At 44.1% G+C, this 24188-nt stretch overlaps 1 protein-coding gene across 1 annotated transcript; it reads left to right on the top strand.

Moving 5' to 3' along the window:
• Positions 1-15679: 15679 nt before the first annotated feature.
• On the top strand, positions 15680-23844 carry NDUFA6 (NADH:ubiquinone oxidoreductase subunit A6). Its single transcript, XM_041754819.1, has 3 exons — positions 15680-15840; positions 22229-22344; positions 23631-23844. Exons 1-3 carry the CDS (start codon positions 15702-15704, stop codon positions 23760-23762), a joined length of 387 nt encoding a protein of 128 aa, XP_041610753.1. The 5' UTR covers positions 15680-15701; the 3' UTR covers positions 23763-23844.
• Positions 23845-24188: the final 344 nt, after the last annotated feature.

Below are 24188 nucleotides of genomic sequence, written 5' to 3' on the forward strand. Positions count from 1 at the left end.
TAACAATATACTCAGTGGTAAAATACTGAATACTTTCTCTGTAAGTTCAGGAATAAGGCAAGGGTGTGATGATGAAAGCCTTCATGATTTCTACACAACATACTAGAAGTTTTAGACAATGAACTCAGCCAAAAGAGAAAAGTAATAGCCGCTTACACCATTAGTAAACCTACCATACTCCTGAAAAGGGCAATGATGTCAATAATAAAGCAGAACATCAAACTTCCCCTACCCTGCCTAATCTAGTCCAATAACCAACCTAATATTTGAAAATCTGACTTATGATCACTTGCCAATTTTTCCTTAAGTCAAATTCTATATTTTAAGTAACAGATTTCTAGAGTCAGAGCCCTATTACTGCAATGATTCGGCCCCCTATATATATTTGACACTATTTGTGGGGGCACCTGGGTGGCTCATTGGTTGGCTCAGTGGTTGAGTGTCTGCCTTTGGCTCAGGTTGTGATCCTGGAGTCCTGAGATTGAGTACCGCATATCCCTCTGCCTGTGTCTCTGCCTCTCTCTCTGTGTCTCACATGAATAAATAAAATCTTTTTAAAAAATAATATTATTATTTATGTCTATTTCAAAAGAGAGCTTTAACATTTTTTCCATCAATTGCCCTGGCAAATTGCAAATGAGACAAAAGCATTTCACTTGCAAATATATCATAACGTTGTTCATTGATTAAACTAATGTTTTTCAAATCTTATGATCATAATCAGCCATTATAAAAGATGACCACTCTTTTCAATGAGCTATAAAACTTAACATAAAAAGAAAGAGAGAGGGCAGCCTGGGTGGCTCAGCAGTTTAGCACAGCCTTCAGCCCAGGGCATGATCCTGGAGAGCAGGGATTGAGTCCCACGTTGGGCTTCCCGCATGGAGCCTGCTTCTCCCTCTGCCTACTTCTCCCTCTGTCTGTGTCTCTGCCTCTCTGTTTCTCGAGTAAATAAAATCTTAAAAAAAAAAAAAAAAGAAAGAGGGGGATCCCTGGGTGGCTCAGCAGTTTAGCGCCTGGCTTCAGTCCAGGGCATGATCCTGGAGTCCTGAGATCGAGTCCTGCATCGGGGTCCCTGCATGGAGCCTGCTTCTCCCTCTGCCTGTGTCTCTGACTCTCTCTCTCTCTGTGTCTCTCATGAATAAATAAGAATAAATAAATAAATAAAATCTTTTAAAAAAGAGAGAACAGGAGAGACAGAGAGAAAGAGAAGTAAAAGTCAGCCAGATTATAAAGGAAATAAAACTGTCTTTATTTTGCAGACATGATTGTATATTAAAATCCTATGAAATCAAACAAAAAGCTATTATAGTTTAGCAGGGTTGAAAGATACAAGATCAATATATAAAAGTAAATTATATTTTCTGTGAACATAAAACTGCTCTAAAAAATAAAGTATGTTTAAAAATTTTTTAATTCAAAAAAACTTTTAAAATTCATTTATATTTATATATAATAGCAATGAATATTTGGGAATTGAAATATTTCAAAATACCATTTATAATAGCATAAAAAATATAGAATATATAGGGGAAAACTTGACAAAAGATGTGTGCAAGATCTGTACACTAAATGCTGCAAAACACTGCTGAGAGAAATTAAGGAAGACCTACATAAGTGAAGAGATATACCATGGTCATGGGTCGGATTCCATCCTCAAATTGATCTATAAATTCAGCATAATTGTAATAAAACTTACAGCATTTTTTGGTTCTTAAACCCAATATGCTGTATCAAAGGTGCATATAGAAATGTGAAGAACCCAAAATAGCCAAACAATTTTGAAAAAAACAAAGTTGGTCAGCAATCAAAACAATATGAAATTGTTGATGTTGGGGGATCCCTGGGTGGCGCAGTGGTTTGGCTCCTGCCTTTGGCCCAGGGCGCAATCCTGGAGACCTGAGATCGAGTCCCACATCAGGCTCCCGGTGCATGGAGCCTGCTTCTCCCTCCGCCTGTGTCTCTGCCTCTCTCTCTCTCTCTCTGTGACTATCATAAATAAAAAAATAAAATAAAATAAAATAAATAAAATAAAATAAATAAATAAATAAAATAAATAAAATAAAATAAAATAAAATAAAAAAGAAATTGTTGATGTCAAGAGAGATGGGACAAAAGCAGATCCTCATACTGTCAATTGATTTTAGACAAAGGTGCAAATGTAATTCGTTGGAGGAAAGTCTTTTCAATAAATGGTCCTGAAGAAACTGGGTATTTATATAGGAAAAAGTAGACTTTGATTCTCATCTCATACCATGTATAAAAGTAACTCAAAATTAATCATAGACCTAAATCTAAAACCTAAAACTATAAAATTCCTAGAAGAAAACAGGAGAAAATATTTGAGGCTATGGATTAAGCAAAGAAGTCTTGAAATAACACCAAAATCATGATCCATCATAGAAAAAAAATGATATGCTGGACTTCATCAAAATTTTTAAGTTTTTTTTTTAAGATTTTATTTATTTATTCATGAGAGACACAGAGAGGGAAGCAGAGACACAGGCAAGGAAAGAGAAGCAGTCTCCATACAGGAAGCCCAATGTAGGACTCGATCCCGGGACTCTGGGATCATGCCCTGAGCCAAAGGCAGACCCCTAACTGCTGAGCCACCCAGGTGTCCTGACTTCATCAAAATTTACCTCTTCTTTTCTAAAGATACTATTAAGAGAAATAGAAAGACAAGCCACAGACTTGGGAGAAAATACTTGCAAATTATATATCTAATAAAGAGATCTGTCTAGAATATATAAAGAGGGATCCCTGGGTGGCGCAGCGGTTTGGTGCCTGCCTTTGGCCCAGGGCGCAATCCTGGAGACCCGGGATCGAGTCCCACGTCGGGCTCCCGGTGCGTGGAGCCTGCTTCTCCCTCCGCCTGTGTCTCTGCCTCTCTCTCTCTCTGTGACTATCATAAATGAATAGAAAAAAAAATTTTAAAAAATATATATATAAAGAACTCAGACTCAATAGTAAGAAAACAAACAACTTATTTTTTAAATGGGCAAAAGAATTAAACAGATATTTCACCACAGAAGATAAACAGATGGTAAATAAGCACATGAAAAAACTCTCAACATTACTAGTCACTAGTGAAAGAAAATGCAAATTAAAACTGTAAGATATCACTACATACCTAATAAAGACTGTCTTAAAAAGACTGACCTTTCCAAACATTGATGAGAAGTGGAATCACTGAGATTCTCAAGCATTGCTGATATGAATATAAAATCATATGACTAGGTTTTGGAGTTTGAAACTTTCTTTAAAAATAAAAACATACACCTGCTGTGTTACCTACCAATCCACTCTAGGTATTTACCCAAGAAAGAAGATGTAATCCATACAATGACACGTGCACAAATATTTGCAACAAGTTATTTGTAATAGCCCCAAAGTGGAAACAACCCAAATATCCATGAACAGGTGAATAAATAAACACGTTATCCATATAATGGGATATATTCAGCAATAAAAGGAATGGACTACTGATCGCCATAACAATAAGGATAAATCTCAAAATAGTTTTGCTAAGTGAAAGACAAAAGAGAAGGATATATACTGTAGGATTACAATTTTTTTGTAGGATTACATTTATGTAAAATTTTACAAAATACAAATACGTTTTCATGGAGGTACAAAGAGGGAGAGATGGGATGGAGGGATTACAGAAGCACACAAGAAAGCTTTTAAGGGTGACAGATATGGGCAGCCCAGGTGGCTCAGCGGTTTAGCACCACCTTCAGCCCGGGGCTGGATCTTGGAGACCTAGGATCAAGTCCCATGTTGGGCTCCCTGCATGGAGCCTGCTTCTCCCTCTGCCTGTGTCTCTGCCTCTCTCTCTCCCTCTCTTGTGTGTCTGTCATGAATAAATAAATAAAATCTGTATTTAAGATGCCCAATAAATAAAATCTTAAAAAAAATAATAAGGGTGACAGATATGCTCATTCTCCTAATTGTGATGATGGTTCACAAGTACATATTAATGTATCAAATACCAATATCAACACTTTGTCATATGCCAATTATATATCAACAAAGTTGGGGTTTTTTAAATTATTTTTTTAAGATTTTATTTATTTATTCATGAGAGACACAGAGAGAGAGAGGCAGAGACGCAAGCAGAGGGAAAAGCAGGCTCCACATAGGGAGCCCGATGTGGGACTCGATCCAGCATCCCAGAATCAGGCCCAGGATCCACCCAGGCGTCCTAACAAAGCTGATTTTAAAAAGAGTAAAGTTTAAAAATAAATAAATAAATAAATAAATAAAGTTAGGGGCTCCTGGGTGGCTCAGTTGGTTAAGCATCTGCCTTTGGCTCAGGTCATGATCCCAGGATCCTGGGATCAAGCCCCAAGTTGGACTCCCTGCTCGGTGGGGAGCCTGCTTCTCCCTCTGCCTCTCCTCTGCTGCCCCTACCCCTGCTCATGCTCTCTCGCTCTCTCTCAAATAAATAAAATAAACTTTTTTTTAAAAAAAGAGTAAAGTTGGGCAGCCCCAGTGGCGCAGCAGTTTAGCGCCCCCTGCAGCCCAGGGCGTGATCCTGGGGACCCGGAATGGAGTCCCACATCAGGCTCCCTGCCTGGAGCTGCTTCTCCCTCTGCCTGTGTCTCTGCCTCTCTCTCTCTCTCTCTCCCTGTCTCTCATGAATAAATAAATAAAATCTTAAAAAATAATATTAATAATAATAAAAATAAAAATAAATAAAAAAAGAGTAAAGTTATATGAACTGTTCCATTGTTTCTTCCTCCAGACTTAAACATTGTAAACATTCTTTAAACATTTAAACAGGTACTCACAGGGATGCCTGGGTGGCTCAGTGGTTTAGTGCTGCCTTCAGCCCAGGGCCTGTTCCTGAAGACCCGGGATCAAGTCCCACGTCGGGCTCCCTGCATGGAGCCTGCTTCTCCCTCTGCCTGTGTCTCTGCCTCTCTCTCTCTGTGTCTCTCATGAATAAATAAATAAATCTTAAAAAAAAAAAAAAAAAAAAAGAACTCACCTCAACTCCTAACAGAACAAACATGGATATTTCTTTGTAAGGATAAGAAACAGAAAAAAAGTCCTATGAAAAGAAATGGTAGTCCAAAAGGAGGAATTCAGGGACACCTGGGTGGCTCAGTGGCTGAGCATCTATTTTTGGCTTGGAGCATGATGCCAGGGGTCAGGGATTGGGTCCCACATCGGGCTCCCTGTGAGGAGTCTGCTTCTCCCTCTATGTCTCTGCCTCTTTCTGTGTCTCTCATGAATGAATAAATAAAATCTTTTTTTTTTAAAAAAAAGGAGGAATTCAGCACTATGATAAGAGCAATCCATGGTCTCCTATGCAATTGTTACCCCCCAAACAGAAGAAAGGTAGATATGCCCGGTTTTGTATTCTCAACAATATTCAAGAAGATATTGTATCTATGAAACTGGGGCAGACAGTAATACAAAATTTATCCTGATCCAGGCCAACAGTTAAATTTTATTTTTTAAGTAATTTCCACACCCAACATGAGGCTTGAACTCATGAACCTGAGATCAAGAGTTGCATGCTCCACCAACTTAGCCAGCCAGGTGCCCTAAATTTTAAAATGAAATGGAAACTGTGATACTATTTAAAAATGACTGGGGGATCCCTGGGTGGCTCAGCGGTTTGGCGCCTGCCTTTGGCCTGGGGCATGATCCTGGAGTCCCGGGATTGATTCCCACATCGGGCTCCCTGCATGGAGCCTGCTTCTCCCTCCGCCTGTGTCTCTGCCTCTCTCTCTGTATCTCATGAATAAATAAATAAAATTTAAAAAGTAAATAAATAAAAATGATTGGACACTATTTAAAAAAAAGTGAATAAGTGCATTAAAAGACCAAGAAATTCTCCCAGTAGACAGAAGCAAAGGATAAGGAATAGAAACGTTGAGAGATGTGGAGAACAAACCTAGAAGACTAAACAGTCATCAAATAAGAATATCAAGAAGAAGAGAGTTGAGGGAGAAGCCACAAGATACAAATGTTCCTCAAAGTAAAGGAAGCCTTGACTCTTAATCACATGCTCTTAGATTAACTTAATGAGGCAAAAGCCACACTAAGTATACATAGTCTGATAAGATTTTTGAATTTTCAGGATAAAGGAAACATTAAGGGGGCACCTGGCTGGCTCAGTCAGTGGAGCTAGACAGGGATGACCTCAGGGCTGTGAGCTAGAGCCCCATGTTGGGTGTAGAGATTACTTAAAAAATAAAATATTCAAAAAAGAGGAAAGAAAGAAAAGAAAACATTAAAGTGGGGCAAGGGGAAGGGGACAGATTACCTAAAAAGAATAAAGAAGCAGAAGGTATCAGAATTGCCACATGCAATACTGTTAGTGGAGTCATGTTTTACAGAGTTTTGAGGGAAAATGATTATGACTCAAGAATTCTATGCTGAACCTAGTCAGCTTTCAGTGTCAGGACAATAGGAAAGTTCTCAGTGGTCACTGGGCCCAGACATCAGATTGCCACCTGTGTATACTGCCCCTCCCTCCTACCTCATACCACAGAGGTAAAAGAAAGTAGAGCTGAAAATAAATCCATAATACTGCTAGAAAACAAAACTTGGTGTCCTGTTAAACTAGAAGCTACAAGGAATCCCTCAAAAATGGAAGGCAGATAGAATGAGGTTGGTAGAGAAAATCAAAGCACAAAATATAGGCAGAGAGCGTCATCCTGAAAGGTGGACAGTCTCCAGGGGTGGGGGTGGGGGCCTCCGACTGTTCATCAGAGTGATAGATCTGGGGAGCAGGACAGACCCTATCAGGATAACTGGTTGGGGGACTCATGTGAAGTAAAAAGGTGACGGACTTCCTCTCTCCCCACCTATGACAAGCAGACAAAAATAGAGGCATCAGCCACCAGATGAGAGCAATAAATGTGAGAATTCTTGGTCAGAGAAGTGCTGGATGGTTGGTAACTAATACTCAGCAGGATTGGGGAGCCCCAGTGCCCTAAAGTCTAACCACAAGTACACCCTTACTAGCAGTGTATTTTTATGACCCTACATAGTCGATTAGCACTCCACAATAAATAAAACCATTCAAAAAGACTCTATCAAAGTATTTTTTAAAAGAATATGTTTGCAACCTTGGAAGAGAAGAGATCTTCTTACAAAGAAGACACAGGGACATCTGGGTGGCTCAGTCGGTTCAGGATCCAATTCTTGTTTTCAGTTCAGGTCACAACCTCAGGATTGTGGGATTGAGTCCTGCATCAGGCTCTGAGCTCAGTATGAGTCTGCTTGAGATTCTCTCTCTCCCTCTCCGTCTGCCCCTCCTTCCTTATGCACGTGCACTCTCTCTCAAATACATAAGTAAAATCTTTAAAAAAAAAAAAAAAAGAAAGAAACTAACTAAGACATGGGGCACCTGCATGGCTCAGTGGTTGAGCATCTTGCCTTTGGCTCAGGTCATGATCCCAGGGTCCTGGGATCAAGTCCCACGCCAGGCTCCCCGCGGGGAGCTGGCACCTCCCTCTGCCTGTGTCCCTGCCTCTCTCTGTGTGTCTCTGAGGAAGAAATCCATTTTTAAAAATATTTTTAAATAAAGAAATTAAAAAAAACTAAGACACAAAATACTTATACTACATAAATATTTAAACTTCTATATGACAAAGCCATCAACAAAGTTGAAAACAAACAAGAAATGAGGTATTTGTGGGTTGCCTGGGTGGTCCAGTTGGCTAAGCAGCTGCCTTTGGCTCAGGTCATGATTCTGGAGTCCTGGAATTGAGCCCTGCATCGGGCTCCCTGCTCAGTGGGGAGTCTGCTTCTCCCTCTGCTTGTGCTCTCTCCCTCTCTCTCTCAAATAAATAAATAAAATATAAAAAAAAAGAAATGGCGTATTTGCAGCATATATGGCAAAGATTAATACAGAGATGACAAAAAGACATTCCTGCAAATCAATAGGACAATGAAATAGAAAAATGGGCAAAGAATATGAAGAAATAAAAGTGGCCACATGAAAAGAAGCTCAATTTCATTAGTAATCATGAAAATAAAAAAAAAAGAAGAAGAGCTATTATTTTCTTCCCTCAAGTTGGCAAAACATAATATTAAATGTTGAAGTGGGTGCAAGGAACCAGTACTTTCAATCACTGAGGAGAGGGCAATTTGGCAATATCTATTTAAAGTGCATGTACCTTTTGCCTCAGCAATTCTACTTCTCGTTATCTGTTCCAGAGAAATACCCACTCAGGTAGGCTTCAAAATGAGGCATGAATGAGGATGTCCCTTGTTTTTAATAGCACAGAGATGGAAACCACCTAGATCTATGAATAGGGCAACAGCTGAAAAATGAAATACGATATATCCACATTACAGATTCTTTCCAGAACTAAAATGAATCAGATCTAGATAAACTGAGAGAATGATCTTGGAGGCACTTAATGAAAAAAGATCCAGATTCCAGGAGTCTGTGCAGTGCCAAGGCTTATGAGGGCAAGGACTATGTCTCCATCTTTTCTATGTCCTCTGTATGTGGCTCAATGGCTGGTAGAGAACAGCACTCAGGAAATGTCTGGGAAATGCACACTGTGGTCGCACAGTGGGTAGGTGGCAGGGCTTGAGATCCAGACTCCTGAATACTACTCTCTGCTTCTGATGACTGTGATTTAGGTCCGGGCTTTGTAAAATCTCCCTCTCTAGGCAGCAACCTGAAGTGATAGGGTTATTTTCAGAGCCAGCTTCATAGGCATGTAACATATGTGGTCACATGGGGTCCTGCACTCAGATGCACCACCCCTTCCTACTGAATGTTGTCAGAGGAGACCTAGCAAAGAGTCAGGACTTTCACCTTTGACCACAGGTAAAAAAGAAACCTCCCTCCCGTGATGTCTGTGGAAGCTACAGGGGAGGAGCAGCAATGAGGCACTCCTACCCTTACCAACCAGAGACATATAAGGGGAAAATCTGTAGGGAGCCCCAGAACTCCCAATCCTAATTACTATGAGGACACCCCCGCCTTAGTGTCAACTGGGGCCGATGGGGGGGACCTGGACTTCTTCCCCCACTTGTAGTAACAAGCTCCTGCCTTTCCCCTGCTGGAGTGGTGTCAAAGGAAGCTACCATTTTAAAAAATGTTTAAATAAGACTTACGATCTCATGACATAATACCCAAAGTGTCCAGGTTTCAATAAAAAATCACACATCATACCAAAAACAAGGAACAGCTTAAACTGGACAACACAACAACAACAATCACCAGATACCAAAGGCAAGATGACAAAGGCAGAATTCTCTGCAAAGATTGTATTTTTTTTAAACAATTTTATTTATTCATTCATTCATTCATTCATTCATGAGACACACACAGAGAGAGGCAGAGACACAGGCAGAGGGAGAAGCAGGCTCCCAATGGGGAGCCCGATGCGGGACTCGATCCCAGGACCCCAGGATCCTGAGCAGATGCTCAACCACTGAGCCACCCAGGTGCCCCTCTCTGAAAAGATTTTAAAGCAGCTAGCATAAACATGTTTCTTTTTTTTTAAATAAATTTATTTTTTTATTGGTGTTCAATTTGCCAACATATATATAGAATAACACCCAGTGCTCATCCCATCAAGTACCCACCTCAGCATAAACATGTTTCAACAAGCATTTATGAACATGCCTGAAACAAAATTTATTTTTTTTAATTTTTATTTATTTATGATAGTCACAGAGAGAGAGAGAGAGGGGGGAGGGGGGCAGAGACACAGGCAGAGGGAGAAGCAGGCTCCATGCACCGGGAACCCGATGTGGTATTTGATCCCAGGTCTTCAGGATCACGCCCTGGGCCAAAGGCAGGCGCCAAACCACTGCACCACCCAGGGATCCCTGAAACAAAATTTAAAAATAGAGTCTCAGCAAAGAAACATTAGATTAAAGGAAGAACCAATAGAAATTTTAGAACAAAAACTGAAATTAAAAGCTAGTGAATGAGTTCAAAAGCAGAAAGGAGAGGGCAGGAAAGAAGCAGTGAACTGTAAAGTAGAACAACTGAAACTGTCCAATCTGAACCAGAAAAACAGACTGAGTTAAAAATGAGCAGAGCATCAGGGACTTGTGGGACTATTTAAAAAGATCAAGCATCATGTTATGAGAATCTCAGGAGAGGAGAAGAGAGGGCAGGACTGAACAAATACTCAAAGAAAACTTTCCAAATTTGGTAGAAGGCATAAAAATGACAGATTCAAGAAGCCGAGTGAATTCCAAACAAGATAAATCCAAGAAATATCCTAGTCAAACTAATGAAAAATAAGTAAAGGAGAAGTTGTGAGAGCATCCAGAGAAAAACAACACCTTACCTTATGGAAATGTCAACTCCAATGATAGCTGATTTCTCATCAGAGGCTATAGAGGCCAGAAGGACGTGACACAACATTTTCAAGTGTTGAAATGTCAACCCAGAATCCCATAGTCAATGAAAACATCCTTCAAGGATGCTGGGAGAAATCAGGAAATTCACAGATACAGGACAACTAAGGCAATTTGTCACCAACTGACATGCTCAACTGCCTATTTTTTTTCAGATTTATTTATTTATTTGAGATTCAGGGTGTGGGGAGGCAGAGAGAGAGAGAGAGTTGAGAGAGAGAGAGAGAGAGAGAGAGAGAGAGAGAATCCTCAAGCAAACTCCCCACCGAGCATGGAGCTGGATATAGGGCTCCATCCCAGGACCCTGAGACCAAGACCTGAGCCCAAACCAAAAGTCAGCTGCTCAGTCCACTGAGCCACTCAGGCACCCCTCAACTGACTTCTTTCTGATAAAGCTGCAAAAGCAATTAAGTGGAGGAAAACTGGTTTTTCAACAAATGGTTCTGGGGTAATTGGACATTCACCAGCAGAAAACAACAACAGCAGCAAAAAGGGGAAAAAAAGAAAGCCCCAAAACCTTAACTTAAATCTAACACCTTATATAGGGTATCCCTGGGTGGCTCAGCGGTTTAGCGCCTGCCTTTGGCCCAGGGCGCAATCCTGGAGTCCCAGCATGGAGCCTGCTTCTCCCTCCTTCTGTGTCTCTGCCTCTTTCTCTCTCTCACATAAATAAATAAATAAATAAATAAATAAATAAATAAATAAATAAATCTAAAAAAAAGAAATAACACCTTATATAAAAGTTAATTTAAAGTGCACCATGAACTTAAGTGTAAAACATAAAGCTTTTAGGAAAAAAAAATCATAGAAAATCTTCTGAACCTAGGGCTTGACAAAGGATTCTTTGATTTGGCAACAAAAGCACAATCCTTAAAAGGAAAAGTTGATATATTGGCTTTCATCAAAATCAAACACTTTTGTTCTATGAAAGACCCTGTTGAAAAGACGAAGAGACAAGCTAAAGAGTGGGAGGAAGTATTTGCAAACCACATATCTGACAAAGGACTAGTATCTAGAATATATAAAGAACTCTTACAATTCAACAAGTACACAAACAATTTAATTTGAAAATGGACAAAAGACATTTCAATAGAGGGAACAGGAAATTAGCATTTAAAAATATGTTCAGCGGGGCACCTGGGTGGCTCAGTCAGTGAAGCATTTACCTTTGGCTCAGGTCATGATCCCAGAGTCCTGGGATCAGTCCTGCATCAGGCTCCCTGCTCAGTGGGGTGTGTGCTTCTCCCTCTACCCCTTCCCAGTGCTCATGCGTGCTCTCTCTCTCTCTCACTCTCAAATAAATAAAACCTTTAAAAAATAAATAAAAAGATGTTCAACATCACTACCTATAAGAAAAATGCAAATTAAAACAACAATGATGGAGATCCCTGGGTAGCTTAGTGGTTTCGCGCCTGCCTTTGGCCCAGGGCGGATCCTGGAGTCCCGGGATCAAGTCCCACGTCGGGCTCCCAGCATGGAGCCTGCTTCTCCCTCTGCCTGTCTCTCTCTCTCTCTCTATCATAAATAAATATAAATAAATAAATAAATAAATAAATAAATAAATAAATAAATAAATAAAACAATGAGGTGTCCCTACACATCTATCAGAATGGCTAAGATACAAAAGTTGTTGCACCAATGCAGAACAGGATATGGAGACCTGGACCACTTACACACTGCTAATGGGAATGTGAAATGGTTTAGTCACTCTGGAAAATAATTTTGTAGTTTCTTAAAACAACTAAATATGCAGCAAACATATGGCCCAGCCTATCCAAAAGGTCATATACTGTATAATTCCACTGCAAAACATTCTCAAAATGACCAAAATGGAGGCCCTTTATCAGGGACTAAGAAGGGGGTTGGGGGAGGGAAACGTGAGGGATCCTTGTAATGGGAACACTCTTTTTTTTTTTTTAAGATTTTGTTTATTTATTTGAGAAAGAGAGAGAGATAGCAAGAGAAATCACAAGCAGGGAGGAGAGGGAGAAGCAGGCTCCCCACTGAGCAGGGAGCCCAATGCTGGGCTCGATCCCCAGACCCTGGGATCGTGACCTGAGCCAAAGGCACATGCTTAACTAACTGAGCCACCCAGGTGCCCCTTAATGGGAATGTTTTGCATCTTGACTATATTAATGTCAATATCCTGGTTGTTATATTGTTCTATCCTTTTACAATATGCTACCATCAAGAGAAACTGAGTACAAGGCACACCTGAACTTTCTATAGTATTTCTTATACATATGAACCTAAAATTAACTTAAAAGTTTTTTTTAGGGACACCTGAGTGGCTCAGTGGTTGAGCGTCTGCCTTCAGCTCAGGTCGGGATCCTGGGGTCTTGGGATCCAGTCCCGCACGGGGTTCCCACAGGGAGCCCGTTTCTCCTTCTGCCTGTGTCTCTGCCTCTCTGTGTGTCTCTCATGAATAAATTTTTTTTTTTTAATTTAAGAAACTGCCAGACTGACTACTAAAGTGGCTGATTCGGCATTCTCACGAGCAATGAGAGTTCTTTCTGCTCCACATCCTCCCAGCAACTGGGTGCCTTTACTTTTTTTTTTTTTAAAGTAGGCTCCACACCCACATGGGACTTGAACCCTGAGATCAAGAGTCAGAATCTCTATTGACTGAGGCAGCCAAAAACCTTGCTCGTTTTAATTTTTCTGAAAGATTTTATTTATTCGAGAGAGAGAGAGAGAGAGAGAGAGAGAGAGAGATCACAAGCATTGGGGAGGGGTAGAGGGAGAAGCAGATTCCCCGCTGAGCCCGGAGCTTGACTTGGGACTAGATACCAGGACCGTGAAATCATGACCTGAGCCCAAGGCATTTGCTTAAGGGACTGAGGCACTCCTTTGCTTGTTTTTAAATAGGGCTGTTTGTCTTCTTATCATTGAGTTGTAGAGTCTTCTATATATTCTAGATACAAGTACTTTATGGAATATATGGTTTGCAAATATGTTCTCCCAGTTTGTGGGTTGTTTTAGTGGCCATTTTCTTTTTCAGTGAAAAGAAATATATTTTTTAAGATTTTATTTATGTATTTATTTGAGAGAGATAGAGCATAAGTGGGGTGAAAGGCAGAGGAAGAAGCAGACTTCCTGCTGAGCAGGGAGCCTGATGTGGGGCTCCATCCCAGGACCCTGACCTGAAGACAGATGCTCAACCAACTGAGCCATTCAGGTGCCCAGAAAAGGAATCTTAAGCTCTAAATTCATGATAGTGGCTACTCCTGGAGGAGGCAGGAGCGTGGATGGGGTTAGAATTAGACAGGTAGGTATTTTGTTTTTTTAAAGAGTTCATTTATTTATTCATGAGAGACACACAGAGAGAGAGACAGACAGAGACACAGGCAGAGGGAGAAGCAGGCTCCATGCAGGGAGCCCGACATGGGACTCCATGGGTCTCCAGGATCGCACCCTGGGCTGACGGCGGGGCTAAACCACTGAGCCACCTGGGGATCCCCGGCAGGTAAGTATTTTGATGTAGGTGCTGTGAGAGAGAGAACAGGGACTCCGGGGCCAGCTACCTGGGTCTCAAACCAACCGTGTCAAGTAACTTCATCTGGGTCTTAGTTTTCTCATCTGTAAAGTGGGTCTAACAGGGCTTATCCCACAGGTGTGTTGTGCTGCATGAAAATGTGAGTGTGCCTGGAAAACTTAGACCAGTGGCTGTGGAGAAGAACACAGTAATGCTTCTACAAACCTTAACTCTATCACCACTTCTTAAGGTCGTGGTTTCAAAGTTCCATGATTTTATTATCATGCTTTATTTATTTATTTTCTTTAGATTTTATTTATTTATTCATGAGAGACAGAGAGAGAGAGGCAGAGACACAGGCAGAGGGAGAAGCAGGCTCCATACAGGGAGCCCGACGCGGGACTCGATCCGGGGTCTCCAGGATCACGCCCTGGGCGGAAGGCGGCGCCCAACCGCTGAGCCACCTGGGCTCATGCTCTAAACTTGTATGTGGTGCATGCCTCTTTTTAAAGCATAACTCACTTAAACGCACAGAAACCTTTTAAAAGGTAATATAGGGACAGATCGGAATTTATATTTCCTTCCCTTCCTTTTCTTTTCCTTCTTTTCCCTCTTTCTTTTTCTTTCTCTCTTTCTCTCTTTCTCTCTCTCTCCTTTCTTTCTTCCTTCCTTCCTTCCTTCCTCTTTCTTTCTTTCTTCTTTCCTTCCTTCCTTCCTTTCTTTTTCTTTCTTCCTTCCTTCCTTCCTTCCTCTTTCTTTCTTTCTCTCTTTCTTTTTCTTTCTTTCTTCTTTTCTCCCTTTAAAACGGGGAAGCCTTGGAGAGACGCAGGCCCTGCTCCGCGCTGGCTCGGACTCGCACCGCAGCTCGCTCCGGGGCGGCCCGCCAGGTCTCTGGGGCGGCGGGGGGCGCGCGTAGGGGGCTCCGCGGGGCACGTGACCTAGACCCTGCCCCCCCGCTTCCTGGGCTAACGGAACCTCCCGACCCAGCTGTTCTCTCTCCCTTCGCACGCCCGGGCCGGGGCGCCCGGAGGGTCAGAGGCAACCTCCGTAGAAAAGTGCCAGCGGGATCCCCGGGGTGGTCGATGCCAAGGCTCCTTCCAGCTCCGCATCTCTGTGCTGCTTTTCACAGAGATGCACAGTTTAGGATGAAAACGTTCTTGTCTAAGACGGGGCTGATGATAGAACCTACCTTCCCGGGATGCGGAGAAGCGCCAAGAAGCCGACGGCCAGGAAAGCGCTCTGGCGGCCGCACAGCGCTTCCGAAGAGTTGGTTTAACGGGGGAGAAACGATGACGGGCACTGAGGGAGGCACTTGACGGGACGAGCACTGGGTGATAGGCTATATGTTGGCAAATTGAACTCCAATAAAAAAAAATTAAAAAGATAAAGAGGAAAGAAAATGTTGCTGCGGAAAAACCGCACAGGGGCCAGGCCAGCGCCACGGAAGCCCAGGCGCCATGAAGGGCTCCCGCGGCCCCCGCCCGGGGAAGCCGGCCCGCGAAGCTCCGCGAGGCCCACGCACCCACGGGCGCAGCCGAGGGAGCGCGGCGGGCAGGTGGCGGCGGGACGCTGGGGGACGCGGGGCGGCTGCTCCGCGGCCAGTCTGGCGCTCGAGCGGCCCCTGGCGGCGCGGTTAGGCCAAGGTTAGGCCCGCCTACGGCTGAGCCGGGGGGTTTCTGCTCTTGGGCATGCGCAGCCCCCAGCGGCCGTCCCACCCAGAGAGGGAGGCCTTCCAGCCAATCAGAGGGCCTCGCCAGCTATCCTCCCGCCTACCTGTGGCGTTTAGGGGAGTGTCTTTCGGTTTTAGCCAATGAGAAAACACTTTCCTCCTTGGGCCGCCCTCGCGGGAGGTGGTTTCTTTGGCAAGATGGCGGCGAGCGGCCTGCGGCGGGCGGCTGCTGCGGCTCCCACTTCAGTGAAGCCCATTTTTAGTCGGGACATGAACGAAGCCAAGCGGAGGGTGCGCGAGTTGTACCGCGCCTGGTATCGAGAGGTGCCGAACACTGGTGAGACGCCGCGGCGCACGCGGGGCTCCGGATGCAGCCGCCCAAGGTCGCAGCCGTCCTGGCCTCCCGTTTCTCCCGGGACGAGCTGAGGTCACCGACTTGGGCACAGGCGACTCCGGGTGCTTCAGGGGAGGAGGGTCACCCGAGCATTGGTGGACCCGACCCGGCGGCGGCGCCGGACTCAGACCAGCCGTGCCTTGCATCTGAACGGCGCTTCCAGGCGCCCGGGGCGCTTTGGCCCGTTTGTCCCCCGTAATTCTTAGCAGAGCCCTCGGAAGGAGAACAGGGACGGTGGGTGACGTGCTCATTTTATAGGTGAGGCACCTGGAGGCGAAGGGATGCCCTCGTAGGACGTAAGCGATCATCTGTTTCCCACATCCCCCGCAGGAAAACCCAGCACCAAGGCGGCAAGTGACTTTCCCAAGGTCAGCCAGCTAAGTCAGGGGGGCCTTCTGCAGTCCGGGTGAGGTGGGCTCCTCTCGCTCCCCTGCCCCCGCTCCCTGGGTGCAGAGATGCCGTTTTCCTATCTTGGCATTTCCCCCTGAAAGCTGCCCAGTGTACCCGATGAGAGCAAGATTGGGGGAAATCCCACCCAAACTGTCAAGGGCAGTACAAACGTCAGGGGCTGTCGATATTTTGTTATTTTGTTGATTGCTTTAGTGTTGCGATGTGGACCGTCACTGCTAGTGTGGGAGGGAAGCTAGAGCACCCTGCCTCCCCCTGCGCCGCCACCTCCCTGCCTGTGTATGAGAAGCAATACGAGGAGGTGGTCACCGAGCCTTGCCTCCAGACCTTGCCCCTTAGCCCTATGACCTTAACCAAACGATTTCATCCTGCTATGCCTCAGTTTCCTTATCTGTGAAATGAGCATCGTGATAGTACCTTCTTCAGAGAGTGGCCCTAATTAAATAGGTAATATATCTACATTGCTTAGGCACTCTTTGAATGTTGGTGCTACTGTTGTTTTTATGGTTATTAATTATTGTTGTTTATAGCGGGAGCCTCCTGCAGAATCCAGCTTTTTGATGTATGAGAACGGTCTGCTCCACAGTGTCCCTATCCTGACTTTTTGAGATGTTGCTGATGACCAGAACTTAGACCCACAGGATACTTAGGGAGGGAGAAACTGAAGTGAACTGCTGGTTCAGCGACTGCAAATTTAAATGCCTTCAGGGTACAGGTGGATAATAGGCTTAGGGAAGTGACAGAGCAAGTGTCTGCATCTGTGTGTTGGGGGGGGGGGGGGTATTCAATTGCAGGTATTTAAAAACAGAATGTTTGCCTAGCAGTATACTTCTTTGAGGAGTGCCCAGAACCCTTTCGTTTTGCAGAGGGAAATTAGAGGTGGGAAACAAGACCCAGATGCAGGAAGAATGGTTTGCAAAGGGTTTAAAAAAAATCAATGACTGACTTGAAGATAGATCAGTTATCCAGTTAGGACCCAGCAGTTTTTAAACTATCCCCTCTCAGGAATTCCCCTCAGATACTGTTTGAGAAGATTGTCCCAAAGTCAGAAGGGTCCTGAAAGGAGGAACCTAGAGAGCAGGGGAAGGAGGAGAGGGGGAGTGTCAAAGAGGTGGTACCCCTCTTACAGGGAAGGTTGGTGGTCCCTAGCTGGTCAGCTGCTCAGGCCTGTCTCTGCACTGATGTCATGCTGTCCATCACTGGGGACTCCAGCTGAGGAACCACACCACGAATTGGGAATATGTAATAGTATTTATAATAACTAACATTTATTGAGTTGCATACATACGGCCCAGCACTATGCTAAATGCTTTACATTGTGTTATCTTAGGGTGGGTTCTTATTGTTTCCTTGTCTTACAGATAAGCAAATTGAAGCACCTAATTCTGTCTCATGACACCATTAGTAAGGAGAGGAGCCAGACTTCAGACTCTGACTGTCCGGCTGTTACACCTGGCTCTTTGCTCCTGCTCTTGTTTCCCTGAATTTCATGGGACCCAGTGTACAGCAGCCATTTGCCTGGCTGATGGCTGCCTTGCTTGGGAGCACAGTGACAGGACTACCTTCCTTTGAAACCCTCCATTGAAAAAATATTACATGAGGCTTGCTGGTTACAAAATAGGAGACTTTCTGTAGAAACCGTTCATTTAATTTCCATCTCATCAGGTATCTCTTGTACTACAGGGCCAGTACTAGATGCCCAGAGATAACAAACCCTACCCTCAGGGGTGTGAGGGTCTAGTCAGGAAGACAGGCCTATATCCAGACCACTAAAACCTAAAATAGATGTTTGGGGAGTAAATGCTGAAATGTCTAACTAACATTTATAGTAGCTGTATTGCTTACAAGATGTTGCCACTTGATTTTTGTCATGTTCTTTTTTTTTTTTTTAATTAATTGATTAATTATGGTTTTATTCATGAGAGACAGAGAGAGAGGCAGAGACATAAGCAGAGGGAGAAGCAGGCTCCCTGTGATCCTGGGATCATGCCCTGAGCCACCCAAGTGTCCCTTTGTCATGTTCTTATAAAGGAATTTGCTTTGAGGTTCTTTTCTTCCCTATTTTTTAGATGAAGAAACAGACTGAGGTCAGAGTTCACAATGATGGGGAGACCTTTCCTGGCTGCTTTGACCCCTGATCCCATGCTCTTCTGGAGTACACCATGCTGCCTTCCCATCTCAGGATCTCCCAGTGCCTAGTATGAATGCCCCTAAGGTGAATGGGAGCAAATAGCTGAGGACATCCATGTTGTGCCTCTTAATGCATCAGAACCTTCCTGACTTAGGACAACCTTGACATTAACTTTGGAAAAACACACGGAGGCTGTGGGAAAGGCATTGTCATCCAAAAGGGGCATTCTGATACCTTCATTTTGCATCTCGTAGATTTTTTCAAAGTTGCAATTTAAATATTCAGAATTTATTATTATTATTTTTAAAGATTTTTATTTTCATTTATTCATGAGAGAGGCAGAGACCTAGGCAGAGGGAGAAGCAGGCTCCATTCAGGGAGCCTGATGCGGGACTCCAGGACCACACCCTGGGCCGAAGGCAGGTGCTAAACTGCTGAGCCACCCAGGGATCCCCAATATTCAGAATTTAAAGAATAAGCCAAGAAACTGAGTGTTGAGAAAGAGCAATTGCAATTAATTTATACCAGGGCTTCTCCACATATTTATGCTGGATAATTCTTTGTTGTGGGGGTGGTCCTGTGCATTGTAGGATGTTTAACATCATCTCTGGCCTCTACCCACTAGATGCCTGTAGCATTCTCTTTGTAGTTATGACAACCAAAAATGCCTCTAGACATTGCCAGATGTTCTGGTGGGTAAAATCATTCATTGGTGGTTTAAGAACCACCGAATTAAACCAAAGAATGGTTCAGCAGGTGACAGCTTAGGCTCTTGCTATTTGCCTTCCGACAGCCTTTCTCACTGGTGGAGGAGCATGTCCAAGGAGTTGAGATGGGAGGAGGGGAGATTAGGACAAAGCTATGGAATCTGTCTCTCCAGAGACAAGGGTTCTTAACCTGGGATGATGGGCATTCAGGGATCTGTGACCTGACATTGTAAGTAAAACTTTGTGAACATTTTTCTAAGGAGAAAATTCACCCACCCAACACCCTGGCGTGTAGTTCAGGAGATCATGAAGAGTGGGAACAGATGGACACCAGCTCCCTTAGGATAGAGGGACCTTGTTTTTGTTTTTTTTTTTTAACTCCCAAGTTGGGCAGAAATCTAATATAAAAATGGAGGAACGGTACACCCTGATAGCAGAGGAAGAGTCCTCATATTCATTTCCTTTAGAAAGTACTAAATTGTAATTTAAAAAGCAATAACCTGGATTCCCGGCCCACATTTGTCAGGGACCAATAGTATGATTTGAGGCAAGTATGCACAGTGCCATAGGCCTCGGCTCCCCCTAAATGGGAGGATTCTAAATTCCAAAACCCTTGTTAGTTTGCATCTGTCTTACCCTTTGTTTCTTTTTTTCTAAAATTACTACTCTGAGGGGCGCCTGGGTGGTACATTTGGTTGTGTCAGACTTGGCTCAAGTCATGATCTCAGGGTGGAGCCCCATACGGGGCTTCCCACTCAGTGGGGAGTCTGCTTCCCCTCTCTCTCTCTGCTCCTCTCCCTCCTTGCGCTCTCTCTCTCTCTCAAATAAAAAAATAAAATAAAATTCCTATGATACTGACTGTTGGGAATCCAGATTTATAGCACTTACAATTTTTCCTGGGGCTGGTGCTGCCACCATGGTTGATTTTAAGCTATCAAATCAGTGAAGGCAGATTTGTGAAGAGAGGCTCCAGTCAGCCTGCTCCAACACACCACTGGATACCGAATTCTTTCCAGTGTGAGTGATTTTCTGTCCTCTGTTAACACTTACCTGTAAAGCTGGACTGCAGTTTCTCCTGTGAGAGTTCTGCTCTTACTGATTCCCTGGTGGGATCAGCATATCCTGGTATTTCCCTCAGCAGAAGCTTAATTTTTCTGTTACTGTCACTAAATTCAGTATGGTTAGAGATTCAAACTTTACTGTCGATTAATTCAATCACTCCACAGTTCTCATGGTTTCCAGAGTTGGTTCTGATAATTCTGTAGTTGAGAGTGGACATGTCACAGGAATGGCCAACTATACAAGGTGTCCTCACCAAGTAAGCACACAGGTCTCCCCAAGCACACACCCATTCTAGCCTATGAGCCTTGTTTATGCTGTGCCCTCGGCCTGTGTCCCCTCTTCCTAATTCCACCTACCACATAAGGCCCTGGTCATGCCCTCGTCATTAGCCAATCCACTGAAGGCTGACTGCCAGAGGATGGGAACACAAATGGCAAAAACCTAATTTTCAATGGATATTTATGCACCTCATCTGCAGTTCCAGGTCTCTAAAGCTGTGCCACTATTTTAGGCACCTACTTAGCCAGGGATTGCTGAATATTGAAATTTTATGTTTGCATTCCTGGATGGCTGCCCCTCTGATGAGAATTTGAAAGGGTAGGCGTTACATCATAGACAGCTCCCTCCTTCCCCCAAGTAACCTGATGTAGTAGTAATGGCTGGCTGGACTGAAGCCTTCCCTCCCTCCGCAAACACTCGGCAGTCTCCCTCCACTCTAAGTTTATGTGCTGCACAAACCTACACCACATCATTGCTCATTAATTTTTTTTTAATTTTTTTTTAAAAATTTATTTATGATAGTCACACACACAGAGAGAGAGAGAAGAGAGAGGCAGAGACACAGGCAGAGGGAGAAGCAGGCTCCATGCACCGGGAGCCCGATATGGGATTCGATCCGGGGTCTCCAGGATCGCGCCCTGGGCCAAAGGCAGGCGCCAAACCGCTGCGCCACCCAGGGATCCCTCATTAATTTTTTTTTTTTAAGATTTGTTTATCTATTTTAGGGAGAGAGAGTAAGTTGGGAGAGGGCGAGAATCCCAGACTCCCTGCTGAGTGCAGAGCCCAACCCTGAGATCATGACCTGAGCCAAAATCAAGAGAGAGATGTTCAGCTGAGCCACACAGGTGCCCCACTGCTTGCTAACTTCAACCCTGCCATTTTTTGCCAATTGTTGTTTATGATAATCTAACATTTGAGAGTTTATTGCATGCCGGGCACTGTTCTCAGCATCTTGCCTTATCTCATGGAATCCTCACAGTAGCTCTGGAGTTATATGTGCTCTTATCATCCTCCTTTCCCTGAGAAACAAATACTCTCAGGCACACAGAAATTACTGTATGCAGGATCACATGGGCTATGTGACGGAGCTGGGATCTGAACAGATTGTTCATACTCTTGAACTGTGCTTGGGACATCTGGGTGGCTCAGTGGTTGAGTGTCTGCCTTTGGCTCAGGGCGTGATCCCAGACCTGGAGATCAGGTCCTGCATCGGGCTCTCTGCGGGGAGCCTGCTCCTCCCTCTCCCTGTGTCTCCGCTTCTGTCTTCCTCATGAATAAGTAAATAAAGATCTCTCTCTCTGTGTCTCTCATGAATAAATAAATAAAATATTTACTTATTCATGAGGGAGACAGAAGCAGAGACACAGGCAGAGGGAGGAGCAGGCTCCATACAGGGAGCCTGACTTGGGACTCCATCCCAGGACTCCAGGATCACGCCCTGGACTGAAGGCGGCGCTAAACCGAACTGCTGAGCTATGGGGGCTCGGAATAAAATCTTAAAAAAAAAAAAAAGAACTTGCTCTATTGCCTTTTCAAATGCAGCGATAACTGTAAGCTCCTTGAGACAAGCACCTGCTCACTCCTCTCCAGGCTCAAGTACTCAGCTTAGGGTCAGGCTAGTAGTATTTGCTGAATGAAATGAATGGGCATCCTCTATGTGTTTCAGTAACTATCCATTGACTCCGTTTTTGTAAAACATGTTTTAACCACGTAATTTCTACTCTGAATCGTGTTTTCTCTTTAGTGCACTCATTCCAGCTAGACATCACTGTGAAGCAAGGACGGGATAAAGTCCGAGAAATGTTTATGAAGAATTCCCATGTCACAGACCCCAGGGTGGTGGATCTTCTGGTCATTAAGGTAACTAACCTTCCCTGTGACTTGAAAGAGCAGCCAGCTTGTCCAGAGCATCTCAGTTTTGTCTCCCAAGTTTAAAAAGCAACTACCGAGTCAGTTAACTATTGCTTAGTGTTCAGAGAAACATATGAACCGGGGAGCCTGGTTGCTCTGTGGTTGAGTGTGGCTCGGGTTGTGATCCTGGGGTCCTGGGATGGAGTCCCACATCAGGCTCCCCGCAGGGAGCCTGCTTCTCCCTCTGCCTGTGTCTCTGCCTCTCTCTGTCTCTAATGAATAAATAAAATCTTAAAAAAAAAAAAAAAGAAAAGAAAAAGAAAAGAAAAGAAAAGAAACAGAGGAACTTCAGAGGTTATCACCTGGTTAAATATAAGATTATTCAAGAAAAAAACTACCGGGGCTTGCATTTTTAATTTTACTTTTTTTGAAGATTTTATTTGAGAGAGAGTGCACACGAGCAGGGGAAAGAGCAAAGGGAGAAGCAGACTACCTGAGAGTGCAGGCCCAAGGTGGGACTCAATCCCAGGACCCTCAATCCCATGACCTGAGCCAAAGGCAGATGCTTAATGGACTGAGCCATCCCGGCGTCCCTCTGGGGCTTGTATTTTTATTTGTTTTTTAAAATTGATTTATTTGAGAGAGAGAGAGAGAGATTACCAGCAGTAGGCAAGGGCAGAGTGAGAAGCAGACTCCCCTGCTCAGTGTGGAGCCTGATGTGAAACTTAATCCCAGAACCCTGGGACTATGACCTGAGCCACCCAGGCACCTGGGGCTTACATTTTTTAAAAAGATTTGAGGAGGAAAGTTTGAAACTCTTCTTGAACCTCATTTCTGGAAGGTACGACTTCACCAGCTGGAAGAGGCAGACTGGTTAGCTGAGTCCTGTGTAAATGGGGTCAAATCCCGGGCCTGATTCGGTCATCTCTGGTCAGTCACGTTAGCATCAGTGTGAACTTTAGCATGGGCTGGTACATACCGTGGAAGGAATGTTTGGCAGAAACCCAAGTTAAGCCAGTCAGGCAGTCATGGGGCTGGGGCCTGCTGACCTGGAAGTCTCTCCTCTTGGGATCAGTGAGCTCCAGAGTTAGAGAATATTTGAAAGGACTGAGAGATCGGTTAGCCCAACCACCTCATTTTCCAGATGCAGAAACTGTGGTCCTGAGAGAGGAGGTTACTTGCCCCCAAGGTCACTCAGCTAGTCAGTGCCAGAGCAGAGCACAGAATCCTGGCTTTGTGTCGTATTCCTTCCCCTCAGCCACCCTGACGGAACACCTCTTCCCTCACCTGTACAGGGAAAGATGGAACTGGAGGAAACGATTAACGTGTGGAAGCAGCGGACACATGTCATGAGGTTCTTCCATGAAACAGAAGCTCCAAAGCCAAAGGACTTCCTGTCCAAGTTCTATGTGGGCCATGACCCATGAAGTCACTCAGGGGAAAGGTGCATGTTGACATTTAAATATTTTAGAGCACAAATAAACTCAGTATGTGATGGTCACTTCCTAATAGAATTCCATCATCAGTCAATGGGAAGTTCTTGTTCTGCCGTCTGTCTCTTTTTGCCTGAACAAGTGGGGTCTTAGTATACACACCACCTGTTCTTTCCCTTTCCTGAAGTGTGGTGTTTCCTGTAAATTAGATTCTCTTTTTTCAGAGCCTTGCATGTCAGTAAACAGGAAGGATGAGGCCATCTGCTCAGAAACTATCATTCTGGGTATCAGGCTGGATGACTTTGTTAATTTAGCTATCTTTTTTTTTTTTTTTTTTTCTTTTAAGAGAGAGAGGGTGGGGGGCAGGGCAAAGGAAGAGAATCCTAAGCAGGCCCTAGTCGCAGTGCTGAGCCTGACATG

Source organism: Vulpes lagopus, chromosome 5, assembly GCF_018345385.1.
Source record: "Vulpes lagopus strain Blue_001 chromosome 5, ASM1834538v1, whole genome shotgun sequence".
Lineage (NCBI taxonomy): Eukaryota > Metazoa > Chordata > Mammalia > Carnivora > Canidae > Vulpes > Vulpes lagopus.